Raw genomic sequence first — 21,166 nt, forward strand, 5'->3', positions numbered from 1 at the left:
AAGTAGCGGCGTTCCCCTGGAAGTGAAGGCTAAGAGGTTGGACCCAGAGGTGTGGCACCTCAGGGGTGAATGAAAACTTGGGGCGCAGCGAGTGGAGGGTATTGTATAATAGCTTGCTCTAGGCTGGGACTGAAAGCCAAGTTCACTCAAAGTCTCCTCCTATCCAGGCACACCCTAGCTCTGCTCCAGGAAGCACTTCTGCCTGCACCTGTAAGCCACAACCTCCTGACTGTGAAGGGCTGGAGGACACAGTAGTCAATAGGACACCCTCAATTACACCACTGCCTTCAACATTAACATCTTAAAGAATCTGAAATGCACACATCTTAATTAAAATATTTCCGAGGTAATGATTTCAATAAATTGAGAACATTTATTAACTTGCTGGCCCCAGAGTTTAGAGAGTTTGAATTCTTGGTTATGAAAAAGTCCTAGTTAATAAAATAATCTTCATCATTAAACTAGGCAGTTTCAAAAGTCACTACTGGGTTGATTTAGGGAGATAAACATTTAAATATTCTAAAAATATTTATGCATTCTGATTGACTAACAAAACTCAAAGGTATTTATGAGATAATAAAAAAGTCCTAAATATAAAAAGCTTGCGTACAGCTTCATAGTACAGCTAACTCTAAACTACTGTTTATGAAATTGTAGATATTTTATTTCTGACTTACACTTATTCTGCTAAAGATACAGTGAAGGTAAAAATAAAATCCACAAATAATCCCCAAATTTCAAAAGGTAGAGATTGAAGCTATAAGCAATAATCCTTCAAATCAGACACCTGGTCTATAAATAATGAGATCATTACACAAAGTCTTTTTTTCATCCTTACCCTCCCCCAGCTGTCACAGTTGATAGGCCAGCCTATTGTTCTTAGAGCTTTAGACCCTGGACTCTTAGCTCTCCTCCTCTTCTCTGCTTCTTTGATTGCTTTATTCCATTCTCTAAGTAACAGTGTACCACATTTATTCTTCATCATATTCTCTTTTTTTTCTGTCTTCTCTTTGAAATATTTAACTATCATCTCTAAGTCTCCCCTTTCACTGATTTTCAGACCTGCATTTTACCTGCCTGCTTCACCTCCCCATCGAGATGGACATCTCACCTGTGCCTCAAATGCAACATGGTGAAAACTCAGGTGAACATTTTTCTTGCTCTCAAAGTACTTAGTTCGTGTCCTATGGGCACGTGCTGCATTCTCTGCTAAGAACAGCCCTTTCCTTTACTGTCAATTAGGGAACTCCTACTCATCCTTCAGGACCCAAATCAGTATACCTGAAACTAATATAATATTATAAGTCAACTACACTTCAATGAAAACAGAATAGAACAACAACCACAACAACCCCTCCTAAACAAACAAAACACAAGACTCAAATCAAATGTAGCCCTCTGTCGCCCTGCCTCCCACCAAGAAGTCTAATGAACAAGGTTTACTGTCCAACATGGGGTTTCCGGGTGGCGCTAGTGGTAAAGAAACTGCCTGCTAATGCAGGAGATGTGAGAGACTTGGGTTTGATCCCTGGGTTGGGGAGATCCCCTGGAGGAGAGCATTGCAACCCACTCCAGTATTCTTGCCTGGAGAATCTCCATAGACAGAGAAGCCTGGTGGGCTACAATCCATAGGGTCGCAAAGAGTTGGATATGACTGAAGCGACTTAGCACACACACACAAATGGTGATCTAGAGGTTAAGACTTCACCTTTCAATGCAGGGAGTACAGGTTCTCCAGGCAAGAATACTGGAGTGGGTTGCCATGACTCAGGGAAGTCCCCTACTTTCTGCAGGCTCTTTCAAGCTGAACTCAGAGCCCTTTCCAACTTAACTTCATTATCAGTGCATTTACAGTTCCTTTGTTAGTCAGTTCAGTTCAATTGCTCAGTTGTGTCCGACTCTTTGCATCCCCATGGACTGCAGCACACCAGGTTTCCTGATCCATCACCAACTCCCGGAGCTTCCTCAAACTCATGTCCATCGAGTCAGTGATGCCATCCAACTATCTCATCCTCTGTCATCCCCTTCTCCTCCTGCCTTCAATCTTTCCCAGAATTGGGGTCTTTTCTAGTGAATCAGTTCTTCGAATCAGGTGGTCAAAGTACTGGAGCTTCAGCTTCAGCATCGGTCCTCCAATGAATATTCAGGACTGATTTCCTTAGGATGGACTGGCTTGATCTACTTGCAGTCCAAGGGACTCTCAAGAATCTTCTCCAACACCACAGTTCAAAAGCATCAATTCTTCAGTGCTCCGCTTTCTTTAGAATCCAACTCTCACATCCATACATGACTACTGGAAAAACCATAGCTTTGACTAGACGGACCTTTGTCAGCAAAGTAATGTCTCTGCTTTTTAATATGCTGTCTAGGTTGGTCACAGCTTTTCTTTCAAGGAGCAAGTGTCTTTTAATTTCATGGCTGCAGTCACCATCTGCAGTGATTTTCAGTTCAGTTCAGTCACTGAGTCGCGTCCAACTCTTTGTGACCCCATGAACCGCAGCACGCCAGGCCTCCCTGTCCATCACCAACTCCCACAGTCCACCCAAACCCATGTCCGTCGAGTCGATGATCCCATCCAACCACCTCATCCTATGTCGTCCCCTTCTCCTCCTGCCCTCAATCTTTCCCAGCATCAGGGTCTTTTCAAATGAGTCAGCTCCTCGAATCAGGTGGCCAAAGTATTGGAGTTTCAGCTTCAACATCAGTCCTTCCAATGAACACCCAGGACTGATCTCCCTTAGGATGGACCGGTTGGATCTCCTTGCAGTCCAAGGGACTCTCAAGAGTCTTCTCCTTTGGAGCCCAAGAAAATAAAGTCTCTCTCTGTTTCCATTCTATTTGCCATGAAGTGATGGGACTGGATGCCATGATCTTAGTTTTCTGAATGCTGAGTTTTAAGCCAACTTTTTCACTCTCCTTTTCACTTTCATCAAGAGGCTCTTCAGTTCCTCTTTGCTTTCTGCCATAAGGGTAGTGTCATTTGCATATCTGAGGTTATTGATATTTCTCCTAGCAATCTTGATTCCAGCTTGTGCTTTATCCAGCCCAGCATTTTGCAAGATGTACTCTGCATATAAGTTAAATAAGCAGGATGACAGTATATAGCCTTGACGTACTCCTTTCGCAATTTGGAACCAGTCTGTTGTTCCATGTCCAGTTCTAAGTGTTGCTTCTTGACCTGCATACATATTTCTCAGGAGGCAGGTCAGGTGGTCTGGTATTCCAATCTCTTGAAGAATTTTCCACAGTCCATTGTGATCCACACAATCAAAGGTTTTGGCATAGTCAATGAAGCAGAAGTAAATGTTTTTCTGGAATTCTCTTGCTTTTTCTATGATCCACTGGATGCTAGCAATTTGATCTCTAATTCCTCTGCCTTTTCTAAATCCAGCTTGAACATATGGAAGTTCTTGGTTTACATACTGTTGAAGCCTGGCTTGGAGAATTTTGAGCATTACTTTGCTAGCATGTGAGATGAGTGCAATTGTGTGGTAGTTTGAACATTCTTCGGCATTGCTTTTCTTTGGGATTGAAATGAAAACTGACCTTTTCCAGTCCTGTGGCCACTGCTGAGTTTTCCAAATTTGCTGGCATATTGAGTGTAGCACTTTCACAGCATCATCTTTTAGGATTTGAAATAGCTCAGCTGGAATTCTATCACCTCCACTAGCTTTGTTCGTAGTGATGCTTCCTAAGGCCCATTTCACTTCACACTCCAGGATTTTTGGCTCTAGGTGAGTGATCACACCATTGTGGTTATCTGGGTCATTAAGATATTTTTTTGTATAATTCTTCTATGTATTCTTGCCACCTCTTCTTAATATCTTGTTAGGTCCATACTGCTTCTGTCCTTTATTGTGCCTATCTTTGCATGAAATGTTCCCTTGGCATCTCTAATTTTCAATCAAGAACACACATAACTCCTTCTGAGCAGTCTAGATCTCTTCCACAGGAGAATGAAAGGAACTGGCTACCCAAAGCCACCCAAAGGAGCTAAAAACCCAGGAGTAATAACTAGACTGACCACCACTGTGGTCAGGGGGACTGGAGAGAGCCACTCTCCATAGACCCATAGAGGAAATCAATGAGCTTGTGGTCCAGACAAACAACACACTGGCTGAGGTATCACATATTTACTTTGATTATTAAATCTAAGGCACAGGTTTGGTACAAGTTCTAAATGAAAATTTTGATATAAAAGATTGAGGACAATTTTTGCTTGTAAAAATCAAGAAGAAACCAGAGAGGCCAGAAGACTTGAAAATTTACGAGACATACATATTTAATGATGTGCTACAGAGTCTACATTATTTATGAGTCAGGCTACCCTCTGGCTGTGTTTTAATTTGATCACCAGCTAACTGTTAAACTTTTGCTCTGTTAATGGACATCTGGCCTTTACATTGAGAAATAGGCTGAAAAGAAATATCTACCTGGAGGAAAAGAAGTGATCAGACTATCATGAAAAATCAAACCCCACCTTGTCTAACTGTGACTACTGCCAGTGATTTCATTCACTGGAGGTTCAGGGGAGGTTAGGATGGTTGACACCTGGTGTACTGGATAGACTTTACTATTTCTTTCTTTATTTAGATTTTTTCCAATGTGGACCATTTCTAAAGTCTTCATTGAATTTTCTACAATATTGCTACTGTTTTACGTTTTGGTTTTGTGGCCATGAGGCACTTGAGATCATAGCTCTCTGTCTAGGGATCGAACCCACACCCCCTGCATTGGAAGCTGAAGTCTTAACCACTGGACTGCCAGTGGAAGTCCCTGAGGATAGATTTTAAAAATCCACATTATTAATAGAAAGAATTAAATCACCACAACACAAGGCTTCAGACACATTCATCTATGTGTAGTTTTATTCTATTCTATAAATAATTACACCCTGGCTGTTCTCAAAACTAATTTGGATAGACACATAAAAGGACAAAAATATGTCAACAAATTTCACACCAGAAAGTTAAGAAAACAACCATGCTGTATCCTATTCATAGAATTCCTTTCATGACCTTTTCCTGGCTAGATCTACAGAGAACAGAATAAAAGTTGGAATGCTGATCTGGACAATTCATGGAAAGAATCAGTTATTTCGGTCATTATAAGGGTAAAGATTAGGTCTCCCTTCCTTTAGCTTAAGTTATCTGGTTTGCAGGAACTGCCAACAAATATTACAAATCTGACCAACTGCAAGAACAATATATAACAGTGTCTCTACGGGGTTCCTGCCAAAAGATCAATTTATTCAACAAAGTGCATTTGAAACCCAGTGCTGAGGAGACTAAATGAATATGGAGAAAGAGTTCCCAATAATTAAACTAACTGAAAACTGCAAGTCGTTTCTGATGTAGAGTCTTTCTAATCCATGGTCATGTGAAGAAACGCTTACAGAACGAGAAGATTCCATTTACCACAGTAAATATAACAAGAAATTCCAGACACATTACTAAACAGCTGCTTCTTCCCCCCAAACACACCCATCCCGACGCCAACACACTCATGCACACACACATGGACCTTCTCTCCAATCACCGTCCAGAAAGATCGCTGGCCTCAAAGATTTATATTTCGTGGGACAACTGAAGGGAGGAACAGTTGCCTGGCACAGCTGCAGTCTGAATGCAAAGGCGGGGTGGTGGGGGCAGTAAGTTCAGTTCCAACTGTTAACTCAAGGGAAAGAAGACTTCTCAGAGTAATGGAAGCTTGGAAACTCAGCCCAGAGCAGCATGTTGCTGGTCACTCAAACCCCACAGAGCTCAAATCTCAAGGGCTAATCTGAAAACAGAAGAAACGGGCGGTTCCTCAAAATACCTGAGATGTTCATAACCATAAGCCTTTCGACTTTGCCCATTGAGATGGAATGGATTCCTTAAAACTTCTGAATATTGTAGTGTCAATGAAGGCCAACACCCCACCATTCTGCATTCTCTCTGATCCTTATCATTTTAGAAATACATACTTTTTGCAGAGTTGTGATCAGTGGACAAATAAATGAAATTATTTTTATTCATTTTTTCCTCCCACAGGCTGTTTTATCAGATAATTCTAATAGCCTTTTTCCTTCTTCTTTGCAAGAATGCTGTGATACTCAGAGAATGAACTCACTGTTGGTGACCAGGGAGGAACAGCAGAGGGAAAGAGGTAGACTGGGAGTTTGGTATTGACACATACACACTGCTACATTTAAAACAGATAACCGAAAAAGACAAAAAAAGAAAAAGAAAAAGAATGTTGTGATACTGGCTGTAATTGTTTATGATTTACTTTTCTGGTAAGTCACCAGGCCATAGCAAATGAGAAGAAATTAGTTTGATCTATGCTAGGGATTATGTTTTGGAATCTTTTATGTGGTTTTTAATAATTTAGATTTAAAATTAAAAACTATAATTTTTATAATATACTTTGTCATAGTTCTTTTAACCTCAACTTTTAGAAGAGGGCAAAAATAATAGGAAATATATTTCTATGCAATATCTTAAAGCTTGTCTAAAGATTTTGCACATATGTGATTGCTGAGCCAACATTCTCTTATATATTCTTTCCTTTAGTATCTCATCAAAACTTTATCATATAATGTTTCCATGAAAGAAGTGAAGCAGCTGCTCTGGTTTGTAACAGTTCACATTTTAAATAGGATTTGCCCAAATCATAATTTATGCTCAATAAATAACAGCTGTCACTCTTATTATGGCAATCCATGTCTCCTAATGTATGCTCGAAGGATTATGTTTTATATAAATAAACATCTGGATGTGAGAGCTGGACCATAAAGAAGGCTGAGTACCAAAGAATTGATGCTTTTGAACTGTGGTGCTAGAGAAGACTCTTGAGATCCCCTTGGATAGCAAGGAGATCAAACCAGTCAGCCCTATAGGCAATCAACCCTGAATATTCATTGGAAGGACTGATGCTGAACCTGAAGCTCCAATACTTTGGCCACCTGATGCAAAGAGCCAACTCATTGGAAAAGCCCTGATGCTGGGAAAGGCTGAAAGCAGGATGAGAAGGAGATGGTTGGATGGCATCACCAAGTCAATGGACATGAGTCTAAGCAAACTCCAGGAGACAGTGAGGGACAGGGAAGCCTGGCATTCTGCAGTTCATGGGGTTGCAAAGAGATGGACAGGACTGAGTGACTGAACAACAACAAAATAAACATTTATACTTACATAACATTTTGTTTTATAACATGTTTTTCAAATTGACCATGATGTCAATTTGTGGGTCTCAGCCAGTATTTTATTTAAAAAAGAAAGTAAAACACAAAAGAAAATATCTGAATGCATTCCACATGGTAAGACAAAGTATTTTGTGAAACTTGTAGTATTGTAAGGAGAGAGGGGTGTGTGTGTCTAAAAGGTACTTCTTACTATGGGTTGCCTTTACAAGTTTCAAGCTCATTATTACAAAGTATATATTTCTAAAGAACATAATGAAAAGATAGGTATTTACTCTGGAACAAAGGAAAACAACCACATTTATTTTTCTGTAGTAGTCGATCCTTCTCTTTTATATTCAAAGCACAATTACTCAGCTTTTTACATTGCATTAGAGGTATTCAAACCATTTAAAAAGTAATTTTCCATTCATTTTCCATGAGCACTATTAGAGAATTAATAGGCCAGCATTTGCTGACACAATTATTTTCCACAAATGGATTCTCATTCCTTTTCCATTTATCTAACTATGAAATAATAAGACATCCAAAGACTCTTGATATTTAGTTTTCTGTTCTCTCATGATGTCCTATCTCCATGGCAAACATGTGACAATTCCCTTTTATGACAAACTGATCTATAGCCAAACAGCATTTCATTGGAAATTATGAAAAATAATTCTAATTAATCTACACAAAGACCTACCTACCACATATACTCATCCATATTAAAACCCTTCAAATGTTTTTGAACTCTCTTCACAGAAATCATGATATTGTGGGCAGAAGAAAAATAACCAATATGCAATATTTTCCATTCCTTATGGAGAAAACAGCCAAGTAGAATATAAAAAAAAGCATCAGTCATTAGAGGTCAAGTGTTGGGGAACAAATACAGGAGTTCCATACTCTCTTGAAAAATCACAAACTCTGTCTTGGTATTTTTTTTTTTTTTCTTTTCTTTTTCTTTTTTTTTTTTTTTAATAAATTTATTTATTTTAGTTGGGGGCTAATTACTTTACAATATTGTAATAGTTTTTGCCATACATTGACATGAATCAGCCATGGGTTTACATGTGTTCCCCTTCCTGGACCCTCCACCCACCTCCCTCCCCATCCCATCCCTCTGGGTCATCCCATTGCCCCGGCCCTGAGCCCTTGTCTCATGCATCGAACATGGAATGGTGTTCTGTTTCACATATGATAATATACATGTTTCAATGCTATTCTCCCAGAACGTCCCACCCTCACCTTCTCCCTCAGAGTCCATAAAATTGTTCCATGCATCTGTGTCTCTTATTCTGACTCGCATATAGGGTTATCGTTACCATCTTTCAAATTCCATATATATGCATTAGTATACTGTATTGTTGTTTTTCTTTCTGGCTTACTTCTCTGTCTTGGTATTAATCCTGTGCTACTGACATCAACATTCAGCACGAGGGTTAGTTGCTGGTTATGACTGTGGGGAGAGTGAGCATTCTACCTCTAAACTGAATTCACAAATGTGAATTCTCAACATTTATTCTGATTAGACCATCCACTGTGACAACTGAAAGCTAACATTCATTTTCTCTTTTTCTAAAAATTAAAAACATTATATATTTATTATTTTTTATCTGCACCAGGTCTTAGTTGTGGCATGTGAACTCTTAGTTGTATTATGTGGGATCTAATTCCCTGACCAGGGATCGAACCCGGGCCCATTTCATTAGGAGTGCAGAGTCTTACCCACTGGACCACCATGGAAATCCCTAACATTCATTTCAAATGGAAGGAAGTTCCCACAGGAAGCCTTTTCATAACAAGTGCAGAGATTTTAAAGAGCAGGGAAGATCTTAAGAGTCTCCTAAGTCACAATTTAGTTCAAACTATTTACTGAGTACCTACTCCATGCCAGGCACTATGTCAGGACCTGGAGACACAGGTGTTTCCAATCCAGTGGGAGAGATCTAAAAACATAAACCTTTACAATTCTATACGCTACAGACTATGCCTGAGGTATATTCAAGATGTGAAGGAAGCATAGAGGAAGATCACCAACCCAGACAGGGTGCCAATGGAGATCAATGAAGTTTCTTAAAGAGGTGATGCTGGAACTCAGTCTTAGAGAAAAGAGTTCCTCGGGGAACTTAGGTCATAGAGCATGATATATGTTCATGCTAAGTTGCTACAGTTGTGTTCGACTCTTTGCGACCCTACAGACAGTAGGCCTCCTCTGTCTACGGGATTCTCCAGGCAAGAATACTGGAGTGGGTTGCTGTGCTCTCCTCCAGGGGACCTTCCCAATCCAGGGATTGAACCCATGTCTCTTATGTCTCCTGCATCGGCAGGTGGGTTCTTTACCTCTGGTGCTACCTGGGAAGATCTAAAACTTGTGTGCTCTTGCATTGGCTGGGAATTGCACCAGGCCTCCCCCATGGCAGGCGAGAATTCTACCACTGAACCACTAATGCTTATACAATAGATGTTCAGGACATTGCAAATAAGGTTAAATATGAGACTTGCAAAATTTGAAAAACAACAGTGTGATTTGTTTCAACCTAAGCACTGTACATGTTCAGAATTCTGCAGGTAGTTTGGTAGTGCTGGATCAGTGAGAGGGGAAGACAAGAGAGATAAGGTGAAGAGGGCAAATATCAAATCAGAATCTTCTGTGGGAATTCAAGCTGGAACAGACTCAGGTTGGGGTTTTATCCTAGGAGTAGGATACCACTGAAATCGCTAGGATTGCCTAAGTATTGAAAAATACTACTTAGTAAACTTTAAAATGCCAAAAGGAAATTTAAAACATTAAAAAATTATATTCATAATTCTATCTTCTTAAAATTATAACTTTTAAAATCTTGTTTCCTTCAATTTTACTTACACAGTTTCTTAATAAACATGTCATCTTAGAGCTCATTAACTTTTGCACTCCACTTTATTACTTAACATTGACTGGTACATCTCATCACCTGTAATCACCATATCTGTTATTTTGATGGCTGCAGAGCATTCCACTAGGTTTTTACCACTGACAACTCAACCATTTTCTTTTTGTCTGCCATGCAGGCAGTTTCCAGACTTTCCTATGCCAATGGCATTTTTATAAGCAGCTTCTACATGTGTATTTTATCTTATGTTTCCCTTGAGGTAAATTCTAAAATTACCAGGCTACTGAGAATGAGTATCTTCATAACCTTTTGTTCCCCCATGGGGAACAGGGCTGAGTACTTACTGTTTTGCTCCAAGTAAGGCCTGTGGTGTGGTGTTCCTTGATGTACGCCTGAAGCTCGCTCCAAATGTTCAGATATGACTTCACCCAATCCACATGACGTAGATCACTTTGTCATAAAAGAGAGTGGAAGAGAGGGGAATTAGGATCTAAAATAAAAATTTAACAACACTGGAAGGCACATGGCAATCCAATAACTAAAGCTCCAGATGACTCTGGAACTTTCTAGTCCAGAAACTAGTCTAGTCTTTCTAGTCCAGTAACTGTGAACTGAGTCTGAAAAGAACCTCGAAAGGATATGGTCCAGGTCTGCCCTGAGAGGAGCTGAGTGCCCTGAGGTCTGGTATGGAGCAGAGAGGCCCACGGAGAGAGCACCCACCGCACCCAGTCAGTTCATCCTCACATCATCTCTCCCCGGGAGATGAACACGGAGGGGAGATCATTTCTTTCTGTACCGCTTCTGATGCAAAATGAAAAACAATGTGCTTTCAGGCAGGAAAATGGTACTAAAAAGAAAAAAGGTCCTTTGGCTTGTTTTCTAATAATTTGTGGAATTATTCAACTGAAAGTGTAACCAAATTGGAGAATTCTGGACTGATAAGGAAAGTTGCTATACTAAGAAAAGTGATTTCCTACAAATAGGTAACACTCAATAGTTTAAAGGGACGATCACTTAGATTACCTTAAGTTGATACTCATAATGACAATGAAAGCAAGGCAGGGTACAGCCAGTAGTTTTATTCCTATTTTACTCAACCAAGAAGTGGTAAAATACTTAAAACAGATTAACATATAGGATTGGGAGAACTGTTAGAAACATTAAACTTATGATATAATCAGGCAAAAATAGTTGCATTTCCTTTGGATAATTTCCAACCACACATTTTTTTTCTACTTTGAATAAAGTAGTGGTAAATGAGAAAATGATGAAATCTCAGTTACCAAAAATTTAATCACAAACCTGGGCCATTAATCTGAAGACAATATCGGAAGGAAATCTCTATTATTTCACCTTTGTCAATAATGACTTGTCTCTGGATATGTTTTGCTTTCCTTGAAAAGTTCTAAGTAACATGAGCATGTTTAGAACTCCAGCGTATTAAGTCAAGCCATTTAAGAAAAGGAAAAAGGGGAATTGAACTCATAACTATCTGCCCCTCAAAAAGGAAAAACATGAGTGATTTTGTTCTACATTTTTAGATTTACTGACTACATTAATCAAATCTATGAAACATTTCATTGTCACTTGCTCTCAATTTTACAGTCAAAACCCCAAATCCACATATTTATCTATTATATGGTCATTTAATTCATACATGTGTATATGTACATATGTATGCACCATACAGTCTGTAGGCATTCTAGAAAAAGTAGGTTGCACATTCAATATATTTCTATTAAAAAGCTTAACGCATGAAGTCCAAACCTGCACAGGCAAATTATTTTTCTTTTAACTATTATAGTACCATTTTAACTTGAAGAAAGTTCTAGCTAAACGTGTAGTAAGGAATAACAACATGGTCCCTTTTAACCCAAAGGCCGACTGTGCTTGAAAGTGAAAGTGAAAGTGAAAGTAAAGTTGCTCAGTCGTGTCTGACTCCTTGTGACCCTGTGGACTGCAGCCCACCAGACTCCTCTGTCCATGGGGATTCTCCAGGCAAGAATACTGGAGTGGGTAGCCTTTCCCTTCTCCAGGGGATCTTCCCAAACCAGGGATTGAACCCAGGTCTCTCACATTGTAGGCGGATTCTCTACCATCTTGCCACCAGGGAAACCCGTGTCTAAGAGACAACAAATTGAGGAGGAGGACTTAACTATACTTCTGGAGCTGACAACTCAGCCTCAGTTCCACTTCCCCTGGAAGAAGCTATGGGAGGGATGGGTGACTTTTAATGACTATGATTCAGAGAAGTCTTACCTCTGGAAAGTCAAAATAATTAACTTGCTCTTTTCATTTATTGACAAAAGAGCTGAGCAGCCAGTCAAGCCAGCTGAAAAGGCTGCACAGATGCAGACTCCACTGCCCACAGCCCTTCTGTGTAAACCACAAGGAGGCCTGCCTTTCTACTCCTCCACCCACGGCTTGTCTGTCAGGCAGGCAGCAGTGAGCCTGCCACACTGGTGATACCTCATCAATGAGTCCGCAACACCCCGCAGCCCTCACTGAGCCCACACAAAGTGCAGGCATGGCTGGCTTGGGTGTGAGTAAGCGGTTGTGGAGTATTCTGCTTTGTTCAGGTTGGCGCTCCTGGAAGCTCCATGGTGACTTAGGACCGAATGCATTTCCCCAGCACACTACACAGTCTTCAGGTGGTCCATTAAGTTTAAATGGATTGTCCTTGATGCTGTCAGAAGTAGTTTTTCTACCTAATAGCTGACCAAGAGGAACAAATACTAGACTTTCTTTGTGTGTGCACAAAAAAGTACAAACTCTTAATTCTCTTGGCTGTACAACACCTGGAGAGAATCACTCACACCATGGCCCCCAAGGCACACTTAAGTAGGGACTGGGAGGACAGGAGCTGATGAACTGAGATAAAAACACAAGTGGCTTCCAAGGTTGATGTGCAAAAAGGCAGAGGCTCAGGAGGTGGCTAAGGTGTCCCGAATAGGCAGGTACAGGTGTGTGTCTGTACATCCCAAGAAGGGACTAGGTAAAGAGGTCTTCTATGATGTGGAAGTCACTGTGGGCTGTTAATGCTGACATACTTTTGTAACTTAAACTTGTTCTTTCCTGAACTGCTATTTTTACGTGGGCAGATTGTCTTGCATTTCTGATGCCTGTTCTCATTCATACTGCACAGTTCTGTAGGCTCTAACACAAAGTGGCAGCATTTGGAGTTGTATCACTGGGCAAGAGTGCCTCAACCACAGTTCTACGGGTGCAGGGAGTCTGTTACTGAGTATCAGAGCTTAAGTGAAGCTTCCTTAGGGTGGGAGAGATCTCAGGAGGGAAAAAGGTGTGTGGAAGTCAGAAGTCTCTAGAGCTGCTCTTCCTAGAAGAGCTAACACAGAATAACAAAACTCTATGAGAGGAGGAGAATACTGCAGTTGCTTTTTGTCTTATTCTGTTTATTATAATAGCTTTACTGGGATATAACTCATATCCTAGGCAATTCATCCATTCAACGCATACAATTCAATAGCTCAGTTTGAATTGTGCAATCATTACCACAGTCAGTTTTAAAACATTTTCATCACCCCCCCAAAGAAACCTGATACTCATTAGCAGTTACTCCACATTTCTACCCAATTTCCCCAGCCCTAGACAACTGCTAATCTACTTTCGGTCTTTATGGATTTGCCAATTCTGGAATTTTATATAAATGGAATCACGCAATATGTGGTCTTTTGTGTCTGACTTCTTTCACTCAGCATAATGTTTTCAAGGCTCATCCATACTGCTACTGATTTTTTTAAATGGCTGAATAATATAATCTTGTATGGATATACATTTTACTTATCTATTCATCAGTTGATGGACGTTTGGATTGTATCCACATTTTGCCTACTATAAATAATGCTGCTATGAAATCATGTACATGCTTTTGTGTGGACCTATGTTTTCATTTCTTTTGGAAATACATCTAGAAGTGGGATTGCTGAGTGCGACTGTTTTTTTTTTTTTTTTTTTTGGTACTAAAAAATGTATTGGTACATATTTCTTTTTTTAAAAAAATGATTTACTTATTTATTGTGGCCACGCCAGGTCTTAACTGCAGCGTGTTGGATCTAGTTCCCTGACCAGGGATTGAACCCAGGCCTCCTGCACTGGGAGAAGAGAATCTTAGCCACTGGACCACCAGGGAAATCCCAGTTGATATTTCTTTATATTTCTCCTCATTCAGTCCCATTTCCGATTCTAGCCCTAGTCTGAGGCTCTCTAGGACCTGTTATTTGTGCTGGAGACTGCATGTCCTTTTAAGCTCACTCTCCAGGCAAAACCTGCTGATTCAGCCCCATCTGTGAACTTTCAACAGCTCTCTGAATGGTGGCCGTTCTTAACTCACGTCTCTGTCCACCCAACTGCACTTCATCTGAATGCAAGCTCTGGTCTCCCTCTCACTGACCTGGTTTATTGTCTCATCTCATTTCTGTTCCTCACTTCTACTTCCTTTCACGAAATCCCCTGTCTTCTCTCTGCTCATTCACCAACTCTATTTTGATCAATGGGCTTCCCTGGTGGCTCAGACGGTGAAAGAATCCACCTGCAATGCAGGAGATCAGGGTTTGATCCCTAGGTTGGGAAGATCCCCTGGAAGAGGAAATGGCAACCCACTCCAGCATTCTTGCTTCAAAAATCTCATGGACAGAGGAGCCTGGCGGGCTACAGTCCGTGAGGTTGCAAAGAGTCAGACACTACTGGGTGACTAACACTCACTCAAGTTTTGTCCATTTAGGGCTGGTCCATCACAAATCATCACAGACCCCTCCTTAGGGGGATAGGTAACAGAGTGACATGCATTACTTTGGGGAGAATTTATTCATTACCAGAGAACTGAGGCAGACTTTCTAAAACACACATGTTATCTGGATCATTGATTTCACTTTCTACTTTGCTTTACCTACAAAGATGGGATTTTCCCTTAATGTTTATAGTCAACCAGCCTTTGAAAGGAATCAGTAATGAACTGTATGAAGTCTGGGGACAAATGTTTAACCAACAATCAACTGAAGATTTGGTCAGTAAAAGAAGGTACATACCTGTGTTTGTAGTCCTTTAAGACCCTGTTAGTGTAAAAGGTGGCCGCGTCGTTCATCTCCTTGACATAAGGACCAGGTTTGGGGGACTGAGAGAGGAGGGCCATCACCCAAGCATAGAAAGAAAAAAAATATAGGATAAGAAAGAAAATGCCTTAAAGAAGAAGAGAAGCAATGGAGATGTCAACTGGAAAACTAGAGGCAAATTTTGTTCTGTAAGGATCGGTGAAACGCTTCCTGCATCTCAGAACACAAAGCCCTGAACTTCAAGTGGGGGTAAGAAAGAACTGCTGTGTTCAGCCTGAAAGGAACCTTCCTTTCATGAAGGATGAAGGATGAAGGAGGCTGGAGGTGGCCACGAGTTCTCCCAAACACTCCAAAAACGCAACGAGGCACAGGGGTGACATTCCAGCCGGACTCACCACGGCTATCCATCCAAGGGCGGGAATGCTTTCGCTGACGGCTGAGAGATGATTAAACATCGTACTCCCCCGGTTCCTCTCTCTGAAAGTCTGGATCTCCTGAATCTTTTCCGATATTGGTTTCAGAAGTGCAGCCACGTCGTTCTGTAAGCAAACATGGAGCACTGTTACTGAGGACAGACAGGAACATAGTACCTCCATTCACGCTGACCTAAGCAGGAGGACCCAGCACTTGTCAGGGGCTTTCAGCATAGAGTGGATTTTTTTTTTTCCTTATGGTCATACTGTATTTTCACTCTCTGAAGTATGAAAATTGCATGGATTTCTTACATTATTAATGCTGCTTCCGTAGGCATGGAAAAAAATCCAGCAGTACAGTATGGGCCCTGTTTTGAAGACTTCTGAATGCAGCACAGTGAAATTGAGTGCAGATCAAGTTATATTTTCTAATGGAACACATAAATATATCATCTAATGGAATGATCAGAATAACATACACCTAAAATCGGCATAGGTAGAGGTTAGTAAATGGATATCTTCCTATTTCTGTGACATGAGGGAGGGAGAGTCCTTGAAATGAAAGGACATGAGGGAGAGTCCTTGGTTTTTATCATAATTACAATAATCCATGCAAAAAAATGGAACTCTTTCACTGAGGTTCTTTGTAAGAAGATGATGGCTTACAATATTTATGTGGGCTGGCCCAAAAGACTGTAAGATGTTATGGGAAAAGCCCAAAGGAACTTTTTGGCCAACCCAGTAAGTGATCTCCAGGTTTCTGCCAGTTTAAAAGTCTCTGATTGACAAGATTCACTGACCAGCTCTTTCCTATCACTGATACACAAACGCAAGCAAAACACTTTCTAATTGAGATCTGCAGGTAGACAGAGGAATGTTTTCCTTTGGGAGAAACAGAAGTACAGGGAAAGAAAGCAAAGTGTTCTTAAATTCTCAGTGGGCTTTCATTTTTTCTGTTATATTGAGAAATAATTGACCTATATCACTGTATAAGTTTAAGGTGTTCAGTTCAGTTCAGTCGCTCAGTCGTGTCCGACTCTTTGCGACCCCATGAACCGCAGCACACCAGACCTCCCTGTCCATCACCAACTCCCCAAGTTTACCCAAACTCATGTCCATTGAGTCGGTGACGCCATCTAATCATCTCATCCTCTGTCGTCCCCTTCTCCTCCTGCCTTCAGTCTTTCCCAGCATCAGGGTCTTTTCAAATGAGTCAGCTCTTCACATCAGGTGGCCAAAATATTGGAGCTTCAGCTTCAACATCAGTCCTTCCAGTGAACACCCAGGACTGATTTTCTTTAGGGTGAGGGTGTAAATACATGCAAATAAAACCAGTGTAATGGTTTGATTTACATATACTGTGAAGTGATTACTACAATAGGTTTAGTTAATATCCACCGTCTGATACAGATACAATAAAGAGAAAAGGAAGAAAAAACATTTATCCCTGCGATGAGAACTCCAAGGGTCTGTTCTGTTAACAGCTTTCCTACAGACCACACAGCAGTGTTACTACAGTCATCATGTTGTACTTCATCCTAGTGTTTATTTGTAACTGGAGGTTTATACCTTATGACTATCTTCCTCTGACCCCCCCTCCCCACAGCCCCTACTTCTGGTAACCACAAATCTACTCTTTTTTTTTGTTCTGTGAGTCTGGTGGGTTTTTGTTTGTTTGTTTAGATTCCACACGTAAGTGAGATCACAAAGAATTTCTTTCTCAGACGTATTTCACTTAACATGATGCCGTCAAAGTCAGTAGACTTTTAAAATTCTTCCATCTTGAAGAAGGTGGAAAAAAACCCCTTGCTTCAGAAGCAAGCCAGGTCTTGTGGAAAACTCATGAATACCTTCCTACTTTCTTACTTTCCCTTCCTGGCCATTATGAAGGAAAGGTCTTAGAGATTTGACAGGAAGACCCTGAACCAGGGTTGTTATGAGCTGTATTGTGTCCTTCCCAAATTCAAATGTTGAAGTCCTCATCCCTGGTACCTCAGAATGTGACTGTATGAGGAGGCAGGATCTTTAAAGAGGTACTTAAGTTAAAACTGAGGTCATTAGTGTGGACCCTAAACCACTCTGACAGGTGTCCTTGTAACAAGAGGAGATGAGGATGCAGAGACTCATAAGGGAAGACCATGTGAGGACACAGAGAGAAGACAGCAGACCACACGTCAAGGAGAGAGGCTTCAGAAGAAACCAACCCTGCTGACACCTTGATCTTGGACTACGAATCTCCAGAATTGTGAGAACACACCTTTATTTGTTTAAGCCATCCAGTCCACGGTACTTTGTTCTGGCAACACTGGCAAACTAATGTAAGGATGTAATGACAGTATGGCCTTCCAGGTGGTCAGTGAAAGAAACCCCCTGCCAATGCAGGACACTTGGGTTCAATCCCCGGGCCAGGAAGATCTCCTGGAGGAGGAAATTGCAACCCTCTCTAGTATTCCTGCCTGGAGAATCCCATGGACAGAAGAATCTGAAGGTCTACAGTCCATGGGGTACGACTGAGCGACTGAGCACATACACACAGTGACAGTGCAGAAAAGCAAACAAACACCCCCAAAGCCTCAATAAACAGACAGATGAAACCTCTCTACACAGTCCCTGCCCCAAACACAGCTCTTCCACGTTTCTTGGTTAATGACGGCCAAAGTCAGGTTGAAATGCCCTCCCTGGAATTTCACTCTTTAGAAGGCGAACATTTCCCTCTTTGACTTTTTTTTTTCTTTTAGTCCAAATTCAACACCCAATCAAAGATGTGTTATACAGGTTTCCCCAGAAGGCAGTTGATTTTTAATTATGGGAACACCAGTAAAGAGCATCCTAATTTTGCTCAGCCATGATGCTCTTGATGCAATGACATTTTTGAGAAAGGCCAGAATATTTGAATTGTTAGTGATATCTGGCCTATTGCCCCAAGAGGAAAAAGAACCAGAAACTGTATATTTACAATGTTAGCTAGATTTATTAAGGCCATCTTTGTTTATCTCTAACTTCCCAAGAACAAACTCTAAAGTCTGAGGAGACAGAGTATTCTGGAAGATATTTTATATTGGTTATCTGATGAAAGCACCATAAAGATTGAGAAAGTTTTCTTTTGCCTTAGTTTGGCAATTGCATGAAGAATTGTCCTCATTAAAATAAAAAAAAAAAAAGCAATGCTGAGAGAACTAAGTACAACGGCTACTTGCAAAACCCTAATAAACAGTACAGCTTTTATTCTGTGCCAATAGATTTCTCGTGCGCTTTAAAGGAGGCTTACATTTTCCAGCTCATCCTGAACTTTCACAGCTGGAATCGAAAACACAGAGAGAACATATGAGTTATGGTGTGATTTCCATCAAGGCTGATCCTGTGGGATATCAGGGGGAAAGCGAATGGTGGCGGGGGAGAGGGAGGGGAGCTGTTAGACAAACTCCCACCTGTTTATGCATCAAGCACATGAGCTTCCCAGGTGGCGCAGTGGTAAAGAATCCACCTGCCAATGCAGGAGACTCAAGAGATGTGGGTTCAAGCCCTAGGTTGGAAGGATCCCCTGGAGTAAGAAATGGCAACCCACTCTGGTATTCTTGCCTGGAAAATTCCATGGACGGTAGTTGGGCTACAGTCCATAGGGGCACAAAGAGCTGGACATGACTGAGCACACACACAAGCATACTCAATACTTAGACTTTGAATTGCACTGAGGTCAATTGCCTCTACATCAAGGCTTTCCACTGATAGATTATTTTAGAGGCATCCTGGCTTTTTTTTTCCCCAATGGAATGCATTGGTGCTGGCTTTTCAGACAGAGCTAGAAGCTAGTGTGCTTTGGAATGACTTTATTTTTATCTACTTAGTTAGACAAGTAGCCATAGGCCTTAGCCACAGCACTTGAGATCTTTGTCACATCACACAGGATCTTTCGTGGTGGTGCACGGATTCTCTAGTTGGTGGCATGCGGGCTCAGTTGCTCTGTGGAGTGTGGGATCTTGGTTCCCACACCAGGAATTGAACCTTTGGACCAGCAGGGAAGTGCCTGGAATGACTTTAAATTGGCCAGTTTTACATGTCTCACCCAGATTACTTTCTAAAAAACTTACCAATCAAGTTTTTGTTTTTTTTTTATTCCAAGAGACACTTTCCTGAAAGAAAATAATTTTTCAAGACTTGTGAAAATTAGCCAAAAAATCTCCCTTTCCCTTCTCCAGGTTTCTGTGGTTTGAACAGAAGGTCAAAACGGCCAAACTGGAGAAGCTGCACGTGCAGACTGCGAGTTTCAGCGGGTGTGTTTCCAAGGGCTGTCTCAGCTTGATGGGACTGAACTTGGGAGAGGATTTCAGGACTCCATGTCTTTATGACCCTAGTTTCTAAATGCTTTAAAGTTGAAGAATTGAGACCCATTATCAGATTCATCTCAGTTTAGCTCCAGAAATAATTGTTTTGAGGAAAGTAAAACTAAAGAGCTTTATCAGCGAGCTTTGTAGAAACTTTACCCAAAAAGGAAAACCAGATTCCCACTCATGCTGTTTTGTAAGGGAGGGAACAAACTCTGGGAGTTTGACCTTAAAGATGTGCCATTGAGTAAAACAAAGTAAGCTTGTTGTTTCTGGAATCCATGGTTCTTATGAGTTCTATGTCAGGTAGAAAATGGATCAATCTGCTGTTATTTCTTTTAAAATAATTTCTTTTCTTGATTATCCTCTTTATGTGAAAATTGGGGAATAAAGATGGATAAACATAAGTAAACAATGTTGTTGCTGTTCAGCCACCCAGTCATGTCCGACTCTTTGCAACCCCATGGACTGCAGCACACCAGGCCTCCCTATCCCTCACCATCTCCCAAAGTTTGCCCCAAGTTCATGTCCATTGCATCACTGACGTCCTCTTCTCCTTCCTCTAAGTAAACAATAAACATCCCTAAATCCACCACAAGGAGAAAAACACTGCTAAATGTTTATTTTTCTTTCTTGTAGATATAATTACTAGAGATATCTTCAAAAATACCAATGCTTTCTTTATAAATAATGGCTATTAAGACCATAAGGAATAGTCTTGAGTTGAATTTAAGAGGTTTAATTAAAACAAGCAAGCACAAAAAACAGATAAAAACCCACCCATATATTGGCAAGTTCTGTTAAACTCTCATTTTTAGAAAGGATGTTTTAAATATAAATGCTACAAAGACATTACTGTTACAACTCAGACAAACTTAACACCATTAAAGTAAAAATTGGACTTTTTTAATATTTGAATCCCACAAATGTTAAAAAATCCTAAGAAAGCTCATATCAAGCAGTACATCTTAGCCAACCATACTACCAAATATCAATCACTATTTCTTTGACTTAGGTGTTTTTGTATCAACAAATTTTACCAGTTGATTCCACTTGAGTACACATGAGTATATAGCGCAGAAAACATATAGAAAGATACTCATCAAAGTGTTAACCCAGGATTTTCATTCAATTGTATTGCCTAATCCGTATATTCTAAATTTTCTAATAAGTACACGCACTTCTTTTGTAATGAATGGAAAAGTTTTAAAGCATACTAACCAGTTTTGTACCTTCAATGGTGGAAAATAATTTATACAGGTGCTATTAAATTTATAGATATAAAAATATTAAGACTCTCACCATTAGGGAAGTAGCTTCAGGA

At 40.5% G+C, this 21,166-nt stretch overlaps 1 protein-coding gene across 2 annotated transcripts in view; it reads right to left on the reverse strand.

The window, feature by feature from the left end:
* The window catches only part of CAP2 (cyclase associated actin cytoskeleton regulatory protein 2), a 128,183-nt gene that overhangs the window by 26,879 nt on the left and 80,138 nt on the right, over nucleotides 1-21,166 (reverse strand). For both annotated transcript variants that reach the window (XM_081518147.1, XM_081518146.1), the window contains 3 exons: nucleotides 15,503-15,646; nucleotides 15,084-15,169; nucleotides 10,383-10,488 (listed from right to left, as the gene is read on the reverse strand). In XM_081518147.1, coding sequence (XP_081374273.1) covers nucleotides 10,383-10,488; nucleotides 15,084-15,169; nucleotides 15,503-15,646 — 336 coding nt within the window. The remainder of the gene's footprint in view (nucleotides 1-10,382; nucleotides 10,489-15,083; nucleotides 15,170-15,502; nucleotides 15,647-21,166) is intronic.

The sequence above is a fragment of the Giraffa tippelskirchi genome, chromosome 8, assembly GCF_054371585.1.
Source record: "Giraffa tippelskirchi isolate mGirTip1 chromosome 8, T2T-mGirTip1v1.2.pri, whole genome shotgun sequence".
NCBI lineage: Eukaryota > Metazoa > Chordata > Mammalia > Artiodactyla > Giraffidae > Giraffa > Giraffa tippelskirchi.